Consider the following 24,100-nt stretch of genomic DNA (forward strand, 5'->3'; position numbering starts at 1 on the left):
TAGCGACGGTGGAACGCACAATGTCACTTCCGGATTGTCCCGTGCGCTCCAACCATTGTAGCGGTGAAGCGCACGTCTTTACTTCGTGACCTGCGCATTGTCACATTAACGTCCTAAAGCACCAATATATTTTACACATCGGGAATGTGGCGCACAGCTGGAGGCCATATCCATTGCCTTCTAATATATGTTAAAGATTGGTCATAACATGAACATTACATTTATTGTCCCTATTTGTTAAGATCCATTATAAAACCAATTGGGGTAAGTTTAAGGAGAGTAAGACATTCTTTTCCCAATACCTTTACATTATTAGTTATTGACAAGACATAGATAAAGCGAAAAGACCATACAATACAATGCAATGCTATTATGTATTGGTCTCGATGGGGACTATAATCCCATAGGGGGACCCATAAATGTATATCATTCTAAAAAGGAGACTATATCAAAGCCTTCATTTAGACCTTTCGGAATTTGGGTGTTCAGAGTGTATATCCAATATGTTTCTTGTTTCTTGTTTTTATGTTCCTTAGATGCTCCTGAAAAAATTCAGGAGCATCTAAGGAACATAAAAAATAAAATGATGCAGCATAGTTTACCTCGCCATTTTTCTGAAGTACATCGATCAGATGTGACAGGCTTAACCTTCTCAGTATTGGAACACATTAAATTAGACGTGAGAGGAGGCGATAGGGATTTACTATTAGCAAAACAAGAAACATATTGGATATACACTCTGAACACCCAAATTCCGAAAGGTCTAAATGAAGGCTTTGATATAGTCTCCTTTTTAGGTTGCTAGGCTGTGTAAACTTGTAGATATGTACTTAGAATGATATACATTTATGGGTACCCCTATGGGATTATAGTCCCCATCGAGACCAATACATAATAGCATTGCATTTTATTGTATGGTTTTTTCGCTTTATCTATGTCTTGTCAATAACTAATAATGTAAAGGTATTGGGAAAAGAATGTCTTACTCTCCTTAAACTTACCCCAATTGGTTTTATAATGGATCTTAACAAATAGGGACAATAAATGTAATGTTCATGTTATGACCAATCTTTAACATATATTAGAAGGCAATGGATATGGCCTCCAGCTGTGCGCCACATTCCCGATGTGTAAAATATATTGGTGCTTTAGGACGTTAATGTGACAACGCGCAGGTCACGAAGTAAAGACGTGCGCTTCACCGCTACAATGGTTGGAGCGCACGGGACAATCCGGAAGTGACGTTGTGCGTTCCACCGTCGCTATGGGAGGAATGCACGAAGATTCGGACAATGCGCAGGTCCGGAAGTGCAGACGTGCGCTCCACCGCTACTATCGATGGAGCGCACGGGACAACTCGGAAGTGACGCTGTGCGTTCCACCGCTGTTATGGGTGGAACGCACGGCGGTACATAAGAAGATAACCTGTTTATCCTCGTTCAATCTCCTCTCTGGGCTTAATTAAATAAGAAATGGGGGAATCAGTGAAAATGCCCAGTGAGGCTGCCACGATCCTAATTAATACCGAGGGTGGTAATTATACGGTACACCGTGGAAACAATTGGAATGAAAGGCGGAAGTAGTATTTAATTAGGCCATATGATCATTAGCCTTTCAGACATAAACATCTGTAGAATTAGCTTGATCCATATATATAGGTATCAGGCCTCATACTGGTTTAATATTGGTAAAATGCCATATAATTGACTCATCAGATCTAACCTTTCAGCAGAGGGAGGAAGTGATGTAAACTCCCTAGGGGTATAAATAGGCCTCAGAAATCTCTTCCAAATCACTTGCCATACAGGAAAGGAGGCAGCAACACAGGTCCTGAATCTCTTAATGTAAGTACTTCTGATGCTCTTTAATAGGTTAATATCAAATTATGCTTTTAGTATAATGTAATTTATTTAGTTCTAGTTGGATGTTATATCTTACCGGCCACTGTGGAGCTCAGAACCTACTTGTTGTCGAACTCTAAAGAATTTTTATTGTAAGTAATAATTAAGACTCTGTATTAAGTGCTAATATTGGTCACCAATTAGGCCCTTAATTTAATTTATTTTTGATTTCAGTTAGAAGACGCACCTTATTGGATTTTGAGGAGCTTTTTAGCCCAACTTGTTATCATCGTGCTGAACTTTAAGTAAGTTCTAACAAAGTTCAGTATTTAAATATACCAATTAAGTGCTTTGGACACCATTAATTATCTTTAATTAATTTCTTAGACTGGTTCATCCGGTCAAGATTAGACCATCAGTCAGCAGGTGAATTTTTATTGGAAAGTGAGTACGGCTACATATTCCAATAAGATTCTAAATTCCTTGAGGCATTCAGCCCGTAATACTGTTGAATTTCTCATTTAGACAAATTGAACATTGACTGACCATAATATAGGAGTAGTTGATCTCTAATGAAGATTATCCCCAGATACAGCCAAGTGAGTGATCCATTTTAATTAGATGTAATTCTATATTCAACCTTTCAGTACTATTCAAAACAATATATATTTTATTTTTAGAATTACAGAGAATAAATTACCGTATCATAAAGAAGAAATAATCCACTCAGAGCAGTTTTATTTGCACAGTAAGTTGTTATTTTCTCTAGAAATAAGACAATTAGGACAATTAAGGCCTAAATTGATTATTGGAGAGTATCTTCTTTTTTCAATGTCTACTAAAGAATTTAAATATTCTTTCTCTATGGAAAAATTGTGATGTAATAGTTATTGAAAAAATGTTTTCTTTTATTGTATAAACAATGAAAACGTTACTTGAATATATATCTGTATATCATGATGATTTGTATTGATTCTTCTTTTTTGCTCTCTTGTTCTTTCCTCCTCTTCTCCATTTGATTAACACCAGCGAAGACCCATACCCTTGATGAAGTCCTTAACGGACGAAACGCGTTGGGTTTTATGAAATATTGTTTTATGAATTCACTGTATAAATTACTATATTGATGTATTATTACACAATATTTTAGACATTATATTTTTATTAAATTAAATTGCGTAATTTAGGTCAAGCTGGTTTCGGTTTTATTTGAACAAATATGTTACTGAGCGCCCTCTGAGTATTGTATTTGTATCACTATTTTTGTCATTGACTAGCAAGGTGACTACTATTGAGGTGCAGCTGTTTTGTACAGCGCGAATTAAGGGTATATTCTTTTTGTGATAGATATATATATATATATTTATTAATGTATCCTTTTTCAAGCAAAATTAAACCGTTATACATACAAAATCTCAAGTTGATACATGATTTATTTATAGCAGCTTCCATAATCTGGGTGTGGTTATTAAATATTTATCATGGGGAAGGGGGGGGGGCAAAAATGTGAGAGTAAAAGAGAAAGCGAGAGAAAGTATGCATACGACCAATAATACAAAAGTTAAACCATGCATAAAAACAAACATAACCAGGCAATACTGGGTGCACTTGCTACTTTACAGTTTATCAAATGTATAATCTACTAAATATAGTGCAGCCAAGTCCTAGAAGATAAATTACAGAGTAGTAAAAGTTTATAGTGTAAGGATATGTGTTCAACAGGATATTGTTTCCCGTCCAGAACATATGACAGTCTAGGAAAATCTACAAATAGATTAGGATGAATTGCAATTTTGAAAACAAGTGCCTGCAAGAGATCAGTCAGGGCAGCTAATCTGTCTCAACACACAGGCAGGTATTCAATTACTCGCGAAGAAACATCAAGAGCGAAAAACTCAGATGTTTCTTCAAAATATTTTTTGGAGCTATCCAATGAAAAAAATTCAGCGAAACTTGTGTGTTTTCAGTGATGTTTTGGGGGATTTTGCTTCGCCTGTCTGAGGCAGTAAGGCACATTTCCTGGCTTCTGAGAGGTCTTCGTCATTAATTGCAATCAGGTAGTTCTCATTCTACAACAAACTATTGTTTGTTTGTTTGTTTTTTTTGGTTTTTTTTATCCTTCCCCTCTAATTCCCCCCCCCCCCTCTATATAATTCTAATTATATATGTATGTATACTCATTTATGAGTGTATATACATGAAGTTTCCATATGTACAGTATCATTTTTTCCTAGATGCGCAATTAACTGTTCATTGGTTTAAGGGCAAACTAGATGGGCCAAGTGGTTCTGATCGGCAGTCAAATTCTAGGTTTCAAATTCTGTGTTCCTAAAGTTTTTTTGGTCTCCTCTATGAAAGCAGGCACTTCCTTCTGCTCTTCTTACATTCACAGCATGCCCAATGGTTGTACTGCTATGAAAGGAAGGTCTGGTGAAGGTCAGCTACAAATCCTAACATGTAGTGTCACAGGAGAAGGTATTGCATTTTCTGTCCTCCGTTAAAACATATACAAAAATAATCCTAAGTGTCCAGCTAGGTTGTCATGGTGTCATGGTGGATGAGATTCACCCATTCCATAAGGACAAAGTCTCCTTGTTTTATCTGGGCCTTATTATAGAAAGAAGACCTTGAACATTGACAGATAACGATCATTTTAAGACCACATTAAGTAATGTACTCAGTAATGATCTGATTAATCATGTTGCTTTGTTTTCAGGCTGGTTTAGGGGTCACAATGCATACTTTTATTCAGGCTAATTAGCTATTAATCCAGCATCTGGCTACCTTAAAGTGTTTGACCGATGTGCCCTCAATGATGCAGTATTTTGCAGAATGAATGTCAAATAGAGGCCTCCTTGTATGAGTTTTAGTCTAAAGCACAATTTACAATGACATTGTATTAGCAAACAAAATTGTCAATTTTGGCAGGATCTCACTCTTCAGGTCTGTAACGCAGTAGAGTGCTTGGCACACTGGAAAAGTAGCATAGAAAGTAGTGTAGATAGGAATGGATGGGTATGGGTAGAGAGGAAATATAGACCTATAGTGAGGGGGTTTTCAATTAGCTCCGAGAATTTTAAAGCTATTGAAATCACCCCCCTGCATATTCAATTGCGGGCCGTTTTCGACCGTTTTTAAGGCATTTTCGCCAATGTTTGCACTTTTTTTTTTTTTACCAAAAAGGCATTGCCAATTGATTGCCTCATAATTGGCTGGCGCAGGTGCAAAAACACGTGAATTAGACAATCCACGTGTTTTTCACTTCTGCCGAATTTTTCACCTAGGTGCAAAGAACAGCCCTGCTATTGAATAGGGTGAATAACCATTCGCCCTAAAAAAAATAGCGAAAAGTGCTATTTTCTCCGGTAGGGCCCACAGGTTATCCACAGGATAACATTGGGATATGATGAAGCGACAACGGATTTCTACCAATCGGTCAAAGCTTTTCGGCCTCCCAGTACGCAACAGGCTCGTCCATATATCCCCGCCTCCTGGCTCAGGCAAATCCGTTTTCTTGTTTGGTGCGGCAGGAGCCAGACCATGGTCATAGGGCTGCTGATTTTTTCTTATTTTATTTTTATTGTCGTACTATTTTTTCTTGAGTGATCTTTCTAAAAAGCTTCTTTTATGTACCTTAGAAAGAGTCGCTCCAACAACTCTGCGCCGGGTCGACTACGCTTACCCACGTGTACAGTGCTGTTTCGGCGTTCGTCTGTGTCAGATATACTAGCAGGTCCAGCATACGTTACCAGGCTGTGGCCAGAGCACGGGGAGAAGGTAAGGCATCCGTTCCGCTTAGAAGGGGAATATGGACACAGCCGCACTGTTTTGGGAGGAGACCACCAAATAGTCACTGATGCGGCTCCCATCTCGGGTGCACCAGTGCTAGGCCTTAGGGATCATAGGCTCCAGGAATAGTATGAGGCTGTGATCCCTTGGGTTAATGTCAGCAGTGGGGAGTCAGGTGCTCTCCAGGTCACCCCTACCCCCGGTTCATGACCAGTTTCCTCCGAGTCACCCACCATGAACTGTTTTCCCGCTTCCGTCTGAGACGCTGTATATGAAGGGGACCCAGTCGCAGCATAGGCGGCTGTGTGACTGGTGCGTCTGTGTTCACTATAGATTCATGGAGCGACAGTGTACACTAGTAGCGTCTGGATCCACTCAGCGTTTGCAAACGTATTGATCGGTCCTGGAAGCGGGGTGAGTCTCTCTGTGTCCCACTTTACGAGTATGGGGAATACAGCACTAAGTCTCTATCTACCTTTTGAGTATGAATAGTTAGATAAGTGCCTATTGCATATGAGTCTGTATACTATTACTGTTGTTTCTTTCATTATGCATCTGAATACGGTAGATCTGTTTAAACATGATTCAGTAATATGTTCACCTACATACTTGAAATGTATTTGTACTTGATGATGTGCTCATATTGCTTATTATACTAATGTATAACATGTGACTGACTGCTAGTGTGATTGCTGACTTTACTATAATTCTGTCAGGTTTTTTCTATTCCAATCCGCAATGCTGGTGCATAGCAAGATAGGGTCGGATTGTATGTCACTTTAAAAAGCTTAAAGTGATTACAGTCACAAATTGTGTAGTACACTGTAAAATTGATTATTAGATTATTTATCATGTCTAAGAGAGGCAAAGGTGAGGTAGATACACTCACACCAACACCAACTCTCATATCATGTTTGTCTTGCAAAGCTGGGTTAACCTCTCAGGATCTGGTTCAGGATGGTTTGTGTGCAAATTGTTTTAGCTTTCATCAGAGTATCTTGAAAAATACAAGGAAGATTCAGGTGCAGGTTGATCTGCCTTGGGCTATGTTTGCACCGACATTGGGGGTAATTCTGAGTTGATCGCAGCAGGAACTTTGTTAGCAGTTGGGCAAAACCATGTGCACTGCAGGGGAGGCAGATATAACATGTGCAGCGATAGATTTGGGTGTGGTGAGTTCAATCTGCAATCTAAATTGCAGTGTAAAAATAAAGCAGCCAGTATTTACCCTGCACAGAAACAAAATAAGCCACCCAAATCTAATTCTCTCTGCAAATGTTATATCTGCCACCCCTGCAGTGCACATGGTTTTGCCCAACTGCTAAAAACTTTCCTGCTGCGATCAACTTGGAATTACCCCCATTATCCAGTATAGCTGAACGGATAATTCCGACTCTTATACCAGGGATAGGTTACACAATTAACCCTTACATGCAGCTTCCCACATGCAGTTTATTACTTCCAGCAGCAGCCTCTCAAAAGAAACAGGCTGATAAGCCAGTGGTAAGTAAATCTTCATCCTCACAGGCTACAAATGTTTCAGATGAGGATTCATCTGAGGATGAAAGCTCAATAAACTCTGGTTCAGTATACAAAGAGAAGGAGGAATGTCTCAGCTAAGTTATTTAAAGCAATGAAAGCCATTCTATCCTTAGAGGATTCAGCAGAGTCTGTGTTAAAAACCAAGGCACCTGTGTTTAAATGTCCCAAAACAGTTAAGACTGAGTTTCTGGGGTCAGATCAGCTGACTGAAAACTAGGAAATGGAATTCCAATTATTCTCTTCCAGATGGGTATTGTTTAAAAAGGGAGGTGGCTCCAAAGGTAGATACACGTTATTCGATTTGTGTGAAAATCTACATTACCTCTGCCTTCAACATCATTAAATGATGTCACAGATAGGAGAGTGGATGGTTTTTTAAAAAAAAATATTTTTTTCCCTGTCTGGGGCAGTTATAACAGCCATGGCTTCAGCTTGGATGGCAAAGGCAGTGGCTGCCTGGGTTGATGCATTGGAGGGGGATTTTTCAATGACATCTAGAGAACAAAAATCCCATATAGCACATATAAAACAGGCTGCAATGTTCTTGGAAGAAGCAGCATTGGATGTCGGTACTATTGCCTCCAGGGCATCAGCTTCAACAATAGCTGATCGCAGAGCAGTTTGGCTATGTACATGGAAAGCTGATTCAGAATCTAAGACGGTTTAGAATCTTTGCCTTTTTCTGGAGATATTCTGTTTGGTAAAGAATTGACAGATATTTTGGAGTCTGAAGCAGACTCCAAGAAGGTAAAGTTTCCTTCCACATACAAATTCAAACCTAAACTTCCGGCTTTTCGTCCCTTTCGGTCTAAAGGAAAAGCTAAAGGAAAAAGTTATGGCAGGTAACCCCAATACAAAAAGTCTGGTAAGACTAAAAAGCATTGGGCTACCAGAGGACCGGTTGGCAAAGCAACTAATAAGCCATCAGCATGATGGTGCGGGCATCCATCTGGGGGATCACAGGGTGGGGGGCCAACTTCCTCAGTTTGCACAGATCTGGCAGCAGTCTACAACAGATGCCTGGGTGCAGGAAGCGGTATCTCTAGGTTATGCTTTTGCCTTCAAGAAGCACCCTCCTCGAAGGTTTTTTTGTACCTGCCCATCTCGGGTAGAGATGAAGGCCAGGGCTTTGCAAGAGGCAGTTCAGAAATTGCTTCAGTCATGAGTAATCATTCCAGTTCCTCCTGCACAACGAGGACAGGGTTTTTACTCCAACCTGTTTCTAGTTCAGAAGCCAAATATGTGATTCCGGCCCATTCTCAATCTCGAAGTGCTGAACAAATACATTTCATATGGAGACTTTACATTCCATCATTTTGGACATGGAGCCAGGAGATTATATGGTATCCCTGGATATCCAGGATGCTTACCTACATGTTCCTATAGCACTGTCCCATCAGTGCTATCTCAGGTTCACTGTCCTCCAACAGCATTTTCAGTTCCAGGCCCTACCTTTTGGGTTAGCCACAGCCACCAGAGTATTTACCAAAACTATGGTGGTAATGGCAGCTTATCTCCGCCAGCAGGGGATAAGAATATTTCCATACCTCGACGATCCTTTAATCCTGGCACAGTCACAGGAATTGCTCCTATGTCATCTGCAACAGACAATAACGTGTCTGCAAAGGCACGGGTGGCTCATAAATTGGGCAAAATCATCTCTGGTTCCATCACAGCGGATGACTCACTTGGGGGCTGTACTAGATTCAACCCTTCAGAGAGTAATTTTACCTCTGATCAAGATGTCCAAAGTTCAGTCAAGGATTCAGGAGTTGCTACACAGTCAAAAGGGTGTAGTATGTGATGCCAGCGGTAGGACTCCCAGCAGCCAGCATACCAGTGCCGGAATCCCAACCGCCGGCATACCAACAGCTGGGCAAGCACAAATGAGCCACTTGCGGGTATGCTGCGCTTGCCACGCTGTGGGCATGGTGGCGCGCTACGTGTGCTACGCTATCTATTCTCCCTCCAGGGGGGTTGTGGACCCCCAAGAGGAAGAAAATCTGTCGGTATGCCGGCGGTTGGATTCCGGTGCCGGTATGGTGGTCTTCGGGAGCCCGGCCGCCAGCAACCTGAAGACCACCCGAGTCAAAAGGTATCTATTCATGCAGCAATGCGTGTGATGGGATTGATGGGTCAACATTCGGTATGGTGGAGTATGCACAGTTCCACTCGAGGCCTCTGCAGCATCTGATCCTTGCCAAATGGAATGGGTTGCATCAGATGATAAAAATGCAGACTATGGTCCTTACAATGGAAGTAAGAAGCTCATTAGCCTGGTGGCTACAGCCATCCCATCTGGACAAGGGGAGACCCTTTTGGATATCAGATTGGGAAATTCTGACAACGGATGCCAGTCTCCAGGGCTGGGGAGCAGTGTCATAAAGGTTTTGTTTCCAGGGGCAATGGACCAAGGAAGAAGGTTGCCTGCCAATAAATATATTGGAACTTCGGGCCATATACATGGCACTGATTCAGGCAAAGGACATTCTTCGGGGAAAACCAGTTCAGATCCACTCGGACAAGAAGACTGTAGTAGCGTACCTCAACCACCAGGGAGGAACCTCGCAGCCAAAAAGCTATGAAGGAGGTAAGTCACACACTAAAGTGGGCAGAACTTCATCATCCAGCCTTGTCCGCAGTGTTCGTTCTGGTAATCCTAAACTGGGAAGCGGATTTTCTCAGTCTAAAATAATATGCCCTTTGAAATAAAATATAACATTTATTTTATTTCAAAGGGCATATGCTCTTGTATCCCAAGAGATTGAACTCCTGCTTGGCGATTGTTTGAAAAGCGCCTGAAATAAAGGGTGGTAACTATTTTAATCTGTATGTCCATTGGAAGTGTTGGTGACACTTCAAACCACTCATTTCTTCGGGCTGCTCTGGCGCACTAACTGTGATCTATCTCTTGTTTAGGATTTTCTCAGTCGACAAGCCATTTAGGCTAGCAAATGGGCTCTACACCCGGAGGTCTTCCAGACTCTAGTCGACAAGTGGGGGTTGCCAGAGATAGATCTCATGGTGTCCCGTCAGAACAACAAAGTTCTCACACACGGGGCAAGAACAATGGATCCCAGAGTGATCTTTGTGGATGCCCTGTCGGTGAGATGGGACTTTCATCTGGCCTATGTGTTTCCTCCAATCACCTTATTACCCAGGGTGGTGAGAAAGATAAAGCAAGGAAAGGGTGCCGTGATACTAATAGCTCCGGCTTGGCCCAGAAGACATTGGTACACAGATCTGCAGAGAATGTCGATGGACACTCCACTCCTGCTCCCTCAACGTCCAGATCTACTGATGCAGGGTACTTGTTATCACAGACATCTGTATCGACTGTCTTTGACGGCGTGGCTCTTGAAACCTCTATCCTGAAGTCAAGAGGATTCTCACAACAGGTAATTCAAACAGCTCGCATTTATCATAGAATATGGACAACCTATATTCATTGGTGCAGTGAACGGAAAATGGACCCTAGGTCTTTCAGAGTTTCCAGGGTCTTAGCATTCCTTTAGGCAAGAATTGATAAAGGTTTGAAGGTGGCTTCCTTGAGAGTGCAAGTGTCAGCATTGACTGTATGGTTCCAAAAGAAAATTGCCAACTTACAGGTTGTGCGTACTTTTTTCCAGGGAATGTTGCGCATTCAACCTCCTTTTGTTCCTCCTAAAGTGCCTTGGGACTTAAATTTAGTCCTAAGGGCCCTTCAAGTTGCCCCAATTGAAGCACTTACTGAAGTTAATAAAATGGTTGACAGCTAAAGTTCTCTTTCTACTGGCCATGGCAGCAGCTAGAAGAGTATCAGATTTAGCAGCATTGTTATGTCGTCCTCCATTTCTGATCTTTTATCCAAATAGAGTGGTTCTCAGAACTAAATCTGGGTATCTTCCCAAGGTGGTGTCTAAATTTCACCTTAACGAAGAAATTGTAGTCCCGGCTTTCCAGGAACCGGGCCTTTCTGCGGGAGATGCATCGCTGGACGTGGCCCGTGCCTTAAGGATCTACATGGATCATACCAGTGCCATCAGAAAGACAGATTTTCTCTTCGTTCTCTACGGATTTCACGAGAGGATGGCCTGCTGATAAGCAGACACTGGCAAGGTGGCTTCGGATGACGATTTCAGAAGCATATTCTCAAGCTGATCTCCCTGTTCCGGCTAATGTCTCTGCTCACTCTAATCGTAAGGTAGGTTCATCATGGGCAGCACAACGTGGTGCTTCAGCAGAACAGATATGTAAGGCAGCCACATGGTCTTCCATTAACACATTCATTAAACATTATGCCATGGATACCTTTGCCTCTCACAATGCTGAATTTGGGCGAAGGATTCTCCTGTCCAATCAGGAGTGTTCCCACCACTAAATTGATTTGGGAAATCCCAATGTTATCCCGTGGATAATCTGTGGACCCTGCAGAGAAATATACGTTTTGGTAAGAACTTACCATTGATAACAGTATTTCTCCTAAGTCCACAGGGATCCCACCCTGACGCACCTGATTTGAGTATCCTTTTACTCACTAACCTCTTCCTTCTTGTACAGAAGGGTGTGCATGTGTGTTCTTCTCGCCTGATTAGGGCTATCTATGATGCTCCTGCCTTGAGCTTTGGGAATACAACTGATTTGCCTGAGCCAGGGGGAGGGGATATATGGGCGAGCCCGTTGCATGATGGGAGGCCGAAAAGCTTTGACCGATTGGTGCAAATCCGCTGTCGCTTCATCATATCCCAATGTCATCCTGTGGATTTAGGAGAAATACCATTATCAACGGTAAGTTCTTACCATAATGTATATTTTTCACCTAGGCTAACGGAATACCCCCATACTCATCCAAGTTTTTGCAAACGATACAGTATTTTGCATCCATACAGTGCTAGATATTGCCAGTGAAACAAACGAAAATAAACTATTGAAGATGAATTGCTATTGGCATTCAGTTATGCTAACCAGACAAGTTCATACTGGATGCTACAGTTGTTTAAAAAAGTATTAAAATCACTGGCTGTGTATTCACATTATGTGCCAATAACCAAGCTAAGATTCATAAGACCAAAATTATACACAGTTATTCTATAATGTTTCAGTCTTGTGACGTGCATATATTTTTAAATAATAACATCTCAAAATAAAATGTACAGATACACAGCTTTATTCCAGTACGTGGTTCTTTGGTACATATACATGAGGTATATACAGAATGTGGAAGAACAGAAAGAAATTATCAAAAGCACTGTAGTAAAGTCAGACATTGACAGCTTCAAAAATACTTAACTTCATTCGCTTCCTTTGTATGATTACTATCTTCTAAACATTAATGGTACAAAATACTAAACAAATGTACTAATTAAAAAAATAAATCTGTGTATTCTATAACCTGGGAATATTTCTAATATGATTATACTGCGGGAACTATATATTTATATTGCATTTTTGTTGCATTTTCCATAGGAAATGCCAGGACAATGCGAACACAAAGGGTGTAGACAGGGGCGTTACCAGAACTTTGTGGGCCCCATAGCAACATTTTGAAGGGGCCCTTCCCCATTGTTTCTAGAGAGACCACTCTCCACAGTGGTTGGTCATTTTATTCCCCATAATATTGCCATGGGTATTTTTATGCAATATACAGTAATAGTGCCCCACAGTAGGGCTCTAGCTTATTTTATGCCCCCTACTAATAACCTAGTTCATTTTATGCGCAATAGAAGTGCCCTACATGTTATGCCTCATAGAAGTGCCCTAGTTCACATTATACCACACAGTGCCACCAGTTCATATAATGCCACACAGAGAATGGGAAGCAACCAGCTCCTACATGAGGAAAATACTTCCTAATGCAGCACATTCCATTTTGAATCGAGATCTTAATTCCTTAATTCAGACACACTGCCCTTTATGGGACAGTCCTAATGTTGAAGCTCAATGCCCCCACCATAGCCCATCCCCCCACACCTCAGCTGCACAAAGACTGTAAACAAGGAGAAGCCTACTTTCCAATAGTGCTGGGCTCACTGGTCAGCTGTGTCTTTGGGAGATGGCTCACATCAGTGTGAAGCTTTACTGAGAGGAAGTGAAAGAGATTGCCACTGACAAGTTCCCCTTTTCAGGCCCAGGCAATTGGCTTGACCCAATTTCTTAGAAGGCAATATGAAGAACTTGGTAGACTACTATATGAGCTGAGTCCAGGGCCCCCTAAATCTTTGGGTCCCATATTAATGCCACCCCTGCATCCACTATAGTTATGCCTATGGGTGTAGAAGAACATGTAATAAAACTAAGGAAGAAGTAAAGATATTTGTTAATCCAGTAGTTCCCAGACTGAGTGCCCTGGGTTGGTGGTCTAGGACCAATTTAAATGATCATTGTTCTAGGCAAAACCAGTGCTTGTGGCTTCCAATCATAAAACATGTGGACAAACAGAAGTGAATCCTGTCCCTCACCATATAACTGAACCTAAGGATGACATATAAACACAATGTACTTCATTTAATATTTATTTCTGAATTTCTCAAAAAGAAACAATTGGTTTAGGGGTGCTGTGAAAATAATTCTGATACTCTAGGGCGCCGTGATTCAAAGTAATTTGAGAAATACGGTGTTAACCAATGAAAATAAAAATACAAAACTTAATTCAGCAAGTGTCCCCTACCCTTTAAACTTAACGCAGTCATCCCAGTTTTCATCACTGAAATTTATCGTGTGTCTTTTAAGTTTGACACAACGGATAATTAACAATGTGCATCATGTTAGAGAAATGTATATATATCCTATTCAAAAATATAAAGTTAAGCCCCACTGATATCTTACTGGCAATTTCAGTACCTGATCCCTTTTGCGCTTGGTATACTATGAGAACCTCTAAAGTAGTATTGCATTTTGCCCCCAACAGGCTTCCTTCATTACGTACAGGTAAAGTAATCTGATTGACTTGAATTAATCCACATTATTACACATGGAAATCCTTAAATTGTGATACGATACAGTATGATGAGGGTACTATACTAGTGTGATTGAAAACAATAAACATGTCAACAAAAATAAAGTTATAGTGTGTCAAATGGCAGTGGAAAAAAAAGAATGTTTTAATAACTAAAAAATCTAAACAAAAGTATATTTTTAAAATGTGCACTTATAAACAGTGAATTAAACAGGCTTCAATACAATACAATACAATAGTGTAGGGGCAAATGTGTTTCCTTGTAATAGAGATAGATAAACTGTAAATCTACACCATATGGGTTCCCATAATTGCCAGTTTGCCTAAACTCTATGTTCTTGATTGATGAATACATGGTGAAAATCTTGAAAGATGTCAAAATGTAGCAAAGTGTTCAATGTCTCACTTAAATAGTTTATGTTGGAAGATTATTGACATTTATACTTTCCAAAAAGTTGTAAATATATATATAATAAAAAATGCATTTTATATATATATATATATATATATATATATATATGTATATATATATATATATATATATATATATTATATAGCAAAATGACACTAAAGGTCTTGAAAGAGTGACTTGTCTTTTGGGAACTGTAAGTCATGCATGAAAAGTAAGTAGACAGTAGTTGTGACTATTGAATTCTTATAAAGTTAAAACTAACATGTCTTAGGTCATTGAGATCAATTAGCAGAATAGTGACGGTACGGACATAATAAGAGATGTAATCAAGATCATGGGAGTGTTCATATAGATGAAAGTGGACGATGAGCTGCTAGATTCCTCTTTGGAAAACTGTATCCTCCCTTCCAGAGCAGGGTAGACTCTTAGCATTTTATTTATGTAATTTCCAACAACTGCCACATCCAAATCACCTAGGGGAAAAAACAAGTAGAACAACATTTACTTTCCTTATTTGTAAAGGTCAACACTAGGATGACATAAATGTGACTTTTGTAATATTGGGGTATATGCAATTCACGGCGAATCGCGGCAATTTTTCGCCGGTTTTTAATTCGACTCAATTCGCCAGGTGAATTCCGGCAGGTGGCTGCCGGAATTCACCATATTCAATGAAAAACGGGTTCGCCAGAATCGCCGGCGAAAATTGGCCGATTTGGCGGATTTTGCCGCGATTTTAAAAAATGGGAAAAAACGGGAAAAACCCGGAAAAAAAAATGGCGTGGGGTCCCCCCTCCAAAGCATAACCAGCCTCGGGCTCTTCGAGCTGGTCCTGGTTCTAAAAATGCAGGGGAAAAATTGGGCAGGGATCCCCCGTATTTTTAAAACCAGCATCGGGCTCTGCGCCTGGTGCTGGTGCCAAAAATACGGGGGACAAAAAGAGTAGGGGTCCCCCGTATTTTTAACACCAGCATCGGGCTCCACTAGCTGGACAGATAATGCCACAGCCGGGGGTCACTGTTATGCCGTGCCCTGCGGCCGTGGCATTAACTACCCAACTAGTCACCCCTGGCCGGGGTACCCTGGGGGAGTGGGGACCCCTTCAATCAAGGGGTCCCCCCCCCCAGCCACCCAAGGGCCAGGGGTGAAGCCCGAGGCTGTCCCCCCCCATCCAATGGGCTGCGGATGGGGGGGCTGATAGCCTTTTGTGATAATAAAAATAAGAATTTACTTACCGATAATTCTATTTCTCATAGTCCGTAGTGGATGCTGGGGACTCCGTCAGGACCATGGGGAATAGCGGCTCCGCAGGAGACAGGGCACAAAAAGTAAGCTTTTAGGATCACATGGTGTGTACTGGCTCCTCCCCCTATGACCCTCCTCCAAGCCTCATTTAGGTACTGTGCCCGGACGAGCGTACACAATAAGGAAGGATCTTGAATCCCGGGTAAGACTCATACCAGCCACACCAATCACACCGTACAACTTGTGATTTGAACCCAGTTAACAGTATGATAACAACGAAGAAGCCTCTGAAAAGATGGCTCACAACAATAATAACCCGATTTTTGTAACAATAACTATGTACAAGTATTGCAGACAATCCGCACTTGGGATGGGCGCCCAGCATCCACTACGGACTATGAGAAATAGAATTATCGGTAAGTAAATTCTTATTTTCTCTAACGTCCTAGTGGATGCTGGGGACTCCGTCAGGACCATGGGGATTATACCAAAGCTCCCAAACGGGCGGGAGAGTGCGGATGACTCTGCAGCACCGAATGAGAGAACTCCAGGTCCTCCTTAGCCAGAGTATCAAATTTGTAAAATTTTACAAACGTGTTCTCCCCTGACCACGTAGCTGCTCGGCAGAGTTGTAATGCCGAGACCCCTCGGGCAGCCGCCCAAGATGAGCCCACCTTCCTTGTGGAGTGGGCATTTACAGATTTAGGCTGTGGCAGGCCTGCCACAGAATGTGCAAGTTGGATTGTGCTACAGATCCAACGAGCAATCGTCTGCTTAGACGCAGGAGCACCCATCTTGTTGGGTGCATACAGGATAAACAGCGAGTCAGATTTTCTGACTCCAGCCGTCCTTGAAATATATATTTTCAATGCTCTGACAACGTCCAGCAACTTGGAGTCCTCCAAGTCGCTAGTAGCCGCAGGCACCACAATAGGCTGGTTCAAGTGAAAAGCCGAAACCACCTTAGGCAGAAACTGAGGACGCGTCCGCAGTTCTGCCCTGTCCGAATGGAAAATCAGATATGGGCTTTTGTACGATAAAGCCGCCAACTCTGATACTCTCCTGGCTGAAGCCAGGGCCAGTAGCATGGTTACTTTCCATGTAAGATACTTCAAATCTACCGATTTGAGCGGCTCAAACCAATGGGATTTGAGAAAATCCAAAACTACGTTGAGATCCCACGGTGCCACTGGAGGCACAATCGGGGGCTGTATATGTAGTACACCTTTGACAAAGGTTTGTACTTCAGGCACTGAAGCCAATTCTTTCTGGAAGAAAATCGATAAGGCCGAAATTTGAACCTTAATAGACCCCAATTTGAGGCCCATAGACAATCCTGCCTGCAGGAAATGTAGGAATCGACCCAATTGAAATTCCTCCGTTGGGGCCTTCTTGGCCTCACACCACGCAACATATTTTCTCCAAATGCGGTGATAATGTTGTGCGGTCACTTCCTTCCTGGCTTTAATCAAGGTAGGAATAACTTCCTCTGGAATGCCCTTTTCTTTTAGAATCCGGCGTTCAACCGCCATGCCGTCGAACGCAGTCGCGGTAAGTCTTGGAACATACAAGGTCCCTGCTGAAGCAGATCCCTTCTTAACGGTAGAGGCCACGGCTCTTCCGTGAGCATCTCTTGAAGTTCCGGGTACCAAGTCCTTCTCGGCCAATCCGGAGCCACGAGTATTGTTCTTACTCCCCGTAGCCGTATAATTCTCAGTACCTTTGGTATGAGAGGCAGAGGAGGAAACACATACACGGACTGGTACACCCACGGTGTTACCAGAGCGTCCACAGCTATTGCCTGAGGGTCTCTTGACCTGGCGCAATATCTGTCCAGTTTCTTGTTGAGGCGGGACGCCATCATGTCCACCTTTGGTTTTTCCCAACGGTTCACAATCATGTGGAAGACTTCTGGATGAAGTCCCCACTCTCCCGGGTGGAGGTCGTGTCTGCTGAGGAAGTCTGCTTCCCAGTTGTCCACTCCCGGAATGAACACTGCTGACAGTGCTATGATATGATTTTCCGCCCAGCGAAGAATCCTTGCAGCTTCTGTCATTGCTCTTCTGCTTCTCGTGCCGCCCTGTCTGTTTACGTGGGCGACTGCCGTGATGTTGTCCGACTGGATCAACACCGGCTGACCCTGAAGCAGCGGTTTTGCCAGGCTTAGAGCATTGTAAATCGCTCTTAGCTCCAGTATATTTATGTGAAGAGACGTCTCCAGGTTTGACCACACGCCCTGGAAGTTTCTTCCCTGTGTGACTGCTCCCCAGCCTCGTAGGCTGGCATCCGTAGTCACCAGGACCCAGTCCTGTATGCCGAATCTGCGGCCCTCTAACAGATGGGCACTCTGCAACCACCACAGAAGAGACACCCTTGTTCTTGGTGACAGTGTTATCCGCTGATGCATGTGCAGATGCGATCCGGACCATTTGTCCAGCAGATCCCACTGAAATATTCGTGCGTGGAATCTGCCGAATGGAATTGCTTCGTAAGAAGCCACCATCTTTCCCAGGACTCTTGTGCATTGATGTACTGACACATTTCCTGGTTTTAGGAGGTTCCTGACAAGTTCGGATAACTCCCTTGCTTTCTCCTCCGGGAGAAACACCTTTTTCTGAACAGTGTCCAGAATCATTCCCAGGAACAGCAGACGTGTCGTCGGGGTCAATTGAGATTTTGGAAGATTCAGAATCCACCCGTGTTGTTGAAGCACTACTTGGGTTAGTGCTACTCCGACTTCCAGCTGTTCTCTGGACCTTGCCCTTATCAGGAGATCGTCCAAGTAAGGGATAATTAATACGCCTTTTCTTCGTAGAAGAACCATCATTTCGGCCATTACCTTGGTAAAGACCCGAGGTGCCGTGGACAAACCAAACGGCAGCGTTTGAAACTGATAATGACAGTTTTGTATCACGAACCTGAGATACCCTTGGTGTGAAGGGTAAATTGGGACATGCAGATAAGCATCTTTTATGTCCAGGGACACCATGAAGTCCCCTTCTTCCAGATTCGCTATCACTGCTCTGAGTGACTCCATCTTGAACTTGAATTTCTGTATGTACAGGTTCAAGGATTTCAGATTTAGAATAGGTCTTACCGAACCGTCCGGCTTCGGTACCACAAATAGTGTGGAATAATACCCCTTTCCCTGTTGTAGGAGGGGTACCTTGACTATCACCTGCTGAGAATACAGCTTGTGAATGGCTTCCAATACCGTCGCCCTTTCTGAGGGAGACGTTGGTAAAGCAGACTTTAGGAACCGGCGAGGGGGAGACTTTTCGAATTCCAACTTGTAACCCTGAGATACTACCTGCAGGATCCAAGGGTCCACCTGTGAGCGCGCCCACTGTGTGCTGAAAATCTTTAGTCGACCCCCCACCGCCCCTGAGTCCGCTTGCACAGCCCCAGCGTCATGCTGAGGGCTTTGTAGAAGCCGGGGAGGGCTTCTGTTCGTGGGAAGTAGTTGCTTGCTGCACCCTCTTACCCCTTCCTTTGCCTCTGGGCAAAAATGACTGTCCTTTTGCCCGCTTGTTCTTATAGGAACGAAAGGACTGCGGCTGAAAAGACGGTGTCTTTTTCTGTTGGGAGGTGACCTGAGGTAAAAAAAAGTGGATTTTCCGGCTGTTGCCGTGGCCACCAGATCCGATAGACCGACCCCAAATAATTCCTCCCCTTTATACGGCAATACTTCCATATGCCGTTTGGAATCCGCATCACCTGACCACTGTCGCGTCCATAAACTTCTTCTGGCAGATATGGACATCGCACTTACTCTCGATGCCAGAGTGCAAATATCCCTCTGAGCATCTCGCGTATAAAGAAAAGCATCCTTTAATTGCTCTATAGTCAATAAAATACTGTCCCTATCCAGGGTATCAATATTTTCAGTCAGGGAATCCGACCACACCACCCCAGCACTGCACATCCAGGCTGAGGCTATTGCTGGTCGCAGTATAACACCAGTATGTGTGTATATACTCTTCAGGGTAGTTTCCAGCCTCCTATCAGCTGGATCCTTGAGGGCGGCCGTATCAGGAGACGGTAACGCCACTTGTTTTGATAAGCGTGTGAGCGCCTTATCCACCCTAGGGGGTGTTTCCCAGCGCGCCCTAACCTCTGGTGGGAAAGGGTATAATGCCAATAACTTCTTTGAAATTAGCAGTTTTCTATCGGGGTTAACCCACGCTTCATCACACACGTCATTCAATTCCTCTGATTCTGGAAAAGCTACAGGTAGTTTTTTCACACCCCACATAATACCCCCTTTTGAGGTACCTGCAGTATCAGAGATATGCAAAGCCTCCTTCATTGCCGTGATCATATAACGTGTGGCCCTATTGGAAAATACGTTTCTTTCTTCACCGTCGACACTAGATTAATCTGTGTCGGTACCTGTGTCGACTGACTGAGGTAAGGGACGTTTTACAGCCCCTGACGGTGCCTGAGACGCCTGGACAGGTACTAACTGGTTTTCCGGCCGTCTCATGTCGTCAACTGACTTTTGCAGCGTGCTAACATTATCACGTAATTCCATAATTAAAGCCATCCATTCCGGTGTCGACTCCCTAGGGGGTGACATCACCATTACCGGCAATTGCTCCGCCTCCACACCAACATCGTCCTCAAACATGTCGACACACACGTACCGACACACAGCAGACACACAGGGAATGCTCTTATCGAAGACAGGACCCCACTAGCCCTTTGGGGAGACAGAGGGAGAGTTTGCCAGCACACACCAAAGCGCTATAAAAATGTATATAAACAACCCTAAAAGGTGTTGTTTCTGTTATATGCGCTTAATATATAAAAAGATCGCCAAAATATGCCCCCCTTCTCTGTTTAACCCTGTTTCTGTAGTGCAGTGCAGGGGAGAGTCCTGGGAGCCTTCCTCACAGCGGAGCTGAGCAGGAAAATGGCGCTGTGTGCTGAGGAGAATAGGCCCCGCCCCCTAAAACGGCGGGCTCTTCTCCCGGAGTTTGCGATATATGGCAGGGGTTAAATACATCCATATAGCCTCAAGGGCTATATGTGATGTATTTTAGCCATAGAAAAAGGTATTATACATTGCTGCCCAGGGCGCCCCCCCCAGCGCCCTGCACCCTCAGTGACCGCTGGTGTGAAGTGTGCCGACAACAATGGCGCACAGCTGCAGTGCTGTGCGCTACCTTATGAAGACTGAAAGTCTTCTGCCGCCTGTTTCCGGACCTCTGGACCTCTTCAACTTCGGCATCTGCAAGGGGGGTCGGCGGCACGGCTCCGGGACCGGACTCCATGGCTGGGCCTGTGTTCGATCCCTCTGGAGCTAATGGTGTCCAGTAGCCTAAGAAGCAAATCCATCCTGCACGCAGGTGAGTTCACTTCTCTCCCCTAAGTCCCTCGTAGCAGTGAGCCTGTTGCCAGCAGGACTCACTGAAAATAAGAAACCTAAAAAACTTTTTTTAAGCAGCTCTTTATGAGAGCCACCTAGATTGCACCCTGCTCGGACGGGCACAAAAACCTAACTGAGGCTTGGAGGAGGGTCATAGGGGGAGGAGCCAGTACACACCATGTGATCCTAAAAGCTTACTTTTTGTGCCCTGTCTCCTGCGGAGCCGCTATTCCCCATGGTCCTGACGGAGTCCCCAGCATCCACTAGGACGTTAGAGAAAAGATATTGTTTTTTCCAGTAGTACTACAAGTCCCAGCAAGCCTCCCCCGCAAGCTGGTACTTGGAGAACCACAAGTACCAGCATGCGGGAGAAAAACGGGTCCGCTGGTACCTGTAGTACTACTGGAAAAAAAATACCCAAATAAAAACAGTACACACACACCGTGAAAGTAAAACTTTATTACACACTACCGACACACACATACTTACCTATGTTGACACGCCGACTGCCACGGTCTCCGACGATCCGAGGTACCTGTGAAAAAATTATACTCACCTTCCAGCGTCCAGAGATAAATCCACGTCCAGAGAGATAAATCCACGTACTTGTAAAAAAAAAAAAAACGCAAATACCCGCTCCATACCGGACTGAAAGGGGTCCCATGCTGACACATCAGACCCCTTTCTCCCGAATGCCGGGACATCACGTGACTCCTGTCACTGAAGTCCCTTCAGCCAATCAGGGAGCGCTACTTCCGTGGCGCTCACCTGATTGGCTGTGCGCTGTCTGTGCTGTCAGACAGCGCATCGCAAAGCCGCTCCATTACTTTCAATGGTGGGAACTTAGCGGGTAGCGGTGGGGTTAACCCGCGGTCAGCCGCTGACCGGCGGGTGACCTCACCGCTAGCCGCTAAGTTCCCACCATTGAATATAATGGACGGGGCTATGCGATGCGCTGTCTGAGTTCAGACAGCGCACAGCCAATCAGGTGAGCGCAACGAAGTTGCGCTTCCTGAATGGCTTTAGAGACCTTTCAGTGACAGCTGTCACTGAGAGGTCTCTCTGCATTCGGGGATAGGGGTCCCATGTGTCAGCATGGGACCCCTTTCAGTCCGTTTGGTCGGGTGTCCGGTTTGTTATTTTCTACAAGTACGTGGATTTATCTCTGGACCCTGGTTGAGGTGAGTATATTGATCTTTTATTTTCAGGTATCCGTGGATTCTACATGGAGAAGAGGACCGATGTCTGCGTGTGAACATAGGTAAGTATGTGTGTGTCGACGTATGAAATAAAGTTTTACTGTCGACGGTGTGTGTGTCCTGTTTTTATTTGGGTATTTTTTTTCCAGTAGTACTACAGGTACCAGCGGGCCCGCTTTTCTCCCGCATGCTGGTACTTGTGGTTCTCCAAGTACCAGCTTGCGGGGGAGGCTTGCTGGGACTTGTAGTACTGCTGGAAAAAACAATATTCTTTTCAAGATCACAAAAGGCTATCAGCCCCCCCATCCGCAGCCCATTGGATGGGGGGGGACAGCCTCGGGCTTCACCCCTGGCCCTTGGGTGGCTGGGGGGGACACCCCTTGATTGAAGGGGTCCCCACTCCCCCAGGGTACCCCGGCCAGGGGTGACTAGTTGGATATTTAATGCCACGGCCGCAGGGCACGGCATAAAAGTGACCCCCGGCTGTGGCATTATCTGTCCAGCTAGTGGAGCCCGATGCTGGTGTTAAAAATACGGGGGACCCCTATGCTTTTTGTCCCCCGTATTTTTGGCACCAGGCGCAGAGCCCGGTGCTGGTTTTAAAAATACGGGGGATCCCCTGTCAATTTTTTCCCCGCATTTTTAGAACCAGGACCAGCTCGAAGAGCCCGAGGCTGGTTATGCTTTGGAGGGGGGACCCCACGCCATTTTTTTTTAGGATTTTACCGTTCCAGCAATAAAAAAATAAATAAAAAATAATAATATTTTAAAAAATATATAAATAATATTTGTGCCTCCAAAAAAAAAAAAAAAGTACCTAATCCCTTCTAATATAAATAGATCTGCTATTCCCAAAAAAAAAAACACAAAAAAAAACATGTTTAAAATTTTTTTATTTGTTTTCACCCTCCAAAGTGTGGCGGATTGAAAATGACGAATTTGCTGTCTAAAAGCACTGCTGTCGAATTTCCAAACTTGAATTGAATATGCTTTGGTCGAATTGCAGCACTTATATCATTGCAGAAAAGTCGAATTTGCAAAAATTCGAATTTCAAAAAGTCGTATTTTGAAAGTCCGTTTTTTGGTCGGAAAGCACTGAATTGCATAGGCAAATTTTTTTTTTGGTCGAAAATGACCCGAAATTCGACAATTTCGGGAATTCGACCGCAATTGCATATACCCCATAGTCTAGTGGAATAATGGAAACAAAACTAAAACTTCAGAACCAATAATTCTGGTTAATTCATTTAGAATAAGTGTCTGTGTGTGCCTGTAGGCCTGGTGTGCCTCTACACAAATTGTACAAAGCAGTCAGTCTGCGTTTGCAGCTCAGAGTTAGACCTAAATTAACTAAGCTACATGGGCGGCTTAACGACAGATTTCACAAACCTGTTGCCTAATAATAGGCACACACTCCTGTGAATGGACATACACTATAGGCACTAACAAGGAAAGATACATAGGGGGTCATTCCGAGTTGTTCGCAACTCTGCTAAAAACGTCAGCGAGCGATCAGGCTAAAATCCGGCAATTCTGCGCATGCGTATGGGCAGCAGGGCGCACGCGCTAAGTACTTTCACACAAAATTATGCAATTTTACACAGGGCTGTGCGACGCTTTTCAGTCACTCTGCTGATCGGTGAGTGATTAACAGGAAGTGGGTGTTTCTGGGTGGTAACTGAGCGTTTTCCGGGAGTGTGCTAAAATACGCAGGCATGCTAGACGAAAAACGCAGGAGTGGCTGGGGAAACGGGGAGTGGCTGGCCG

The 24,100-nt window shown here is 43.7% G+C and overlaps 1 protein-coding gene across 1 annotated transcript in view; it reads right to left on the minus strand.

Moving 5' to 3' along the window:
- Window positions 1-12,295: 12,295 nt before the first annotated feature.
- Window positions 12,296-24,100, minus strand: part of NT5E (5'-nucleotidase ecto) — a 211,609-nt gene continuing 199,804 nt past the window's right edge. The window contains exon 9 of the mRNA XM_063916966.1: window positions 12,296-14,991. Coding sequence (XP_063773036.1) covers window positions 14,804-14,991 — 188 coding nt within the window. The 3' untranslated portion in view covers window positions 12,296-14,803. The remainder of the gene's footprint in view (window positions 14,992-24,100) is intronic.

The sequence above is a fragment of the Pseudophryne corroboree genome, chromosome 4 (assembly GCF_028390025.1).
Source record: "Pseudophryne corroboree isolate aPseCor3 chromosome 4, aPseCor3.hap2, whole genome shotgun sequence".
Classification (NCBI taxonomy): domain Eukaryota; kingdom Metazoa; phylum Chordata; class Amphibia; order Anura; family Myobatrachidae; genus Pseudophryne; species Pseudophryne corroboree.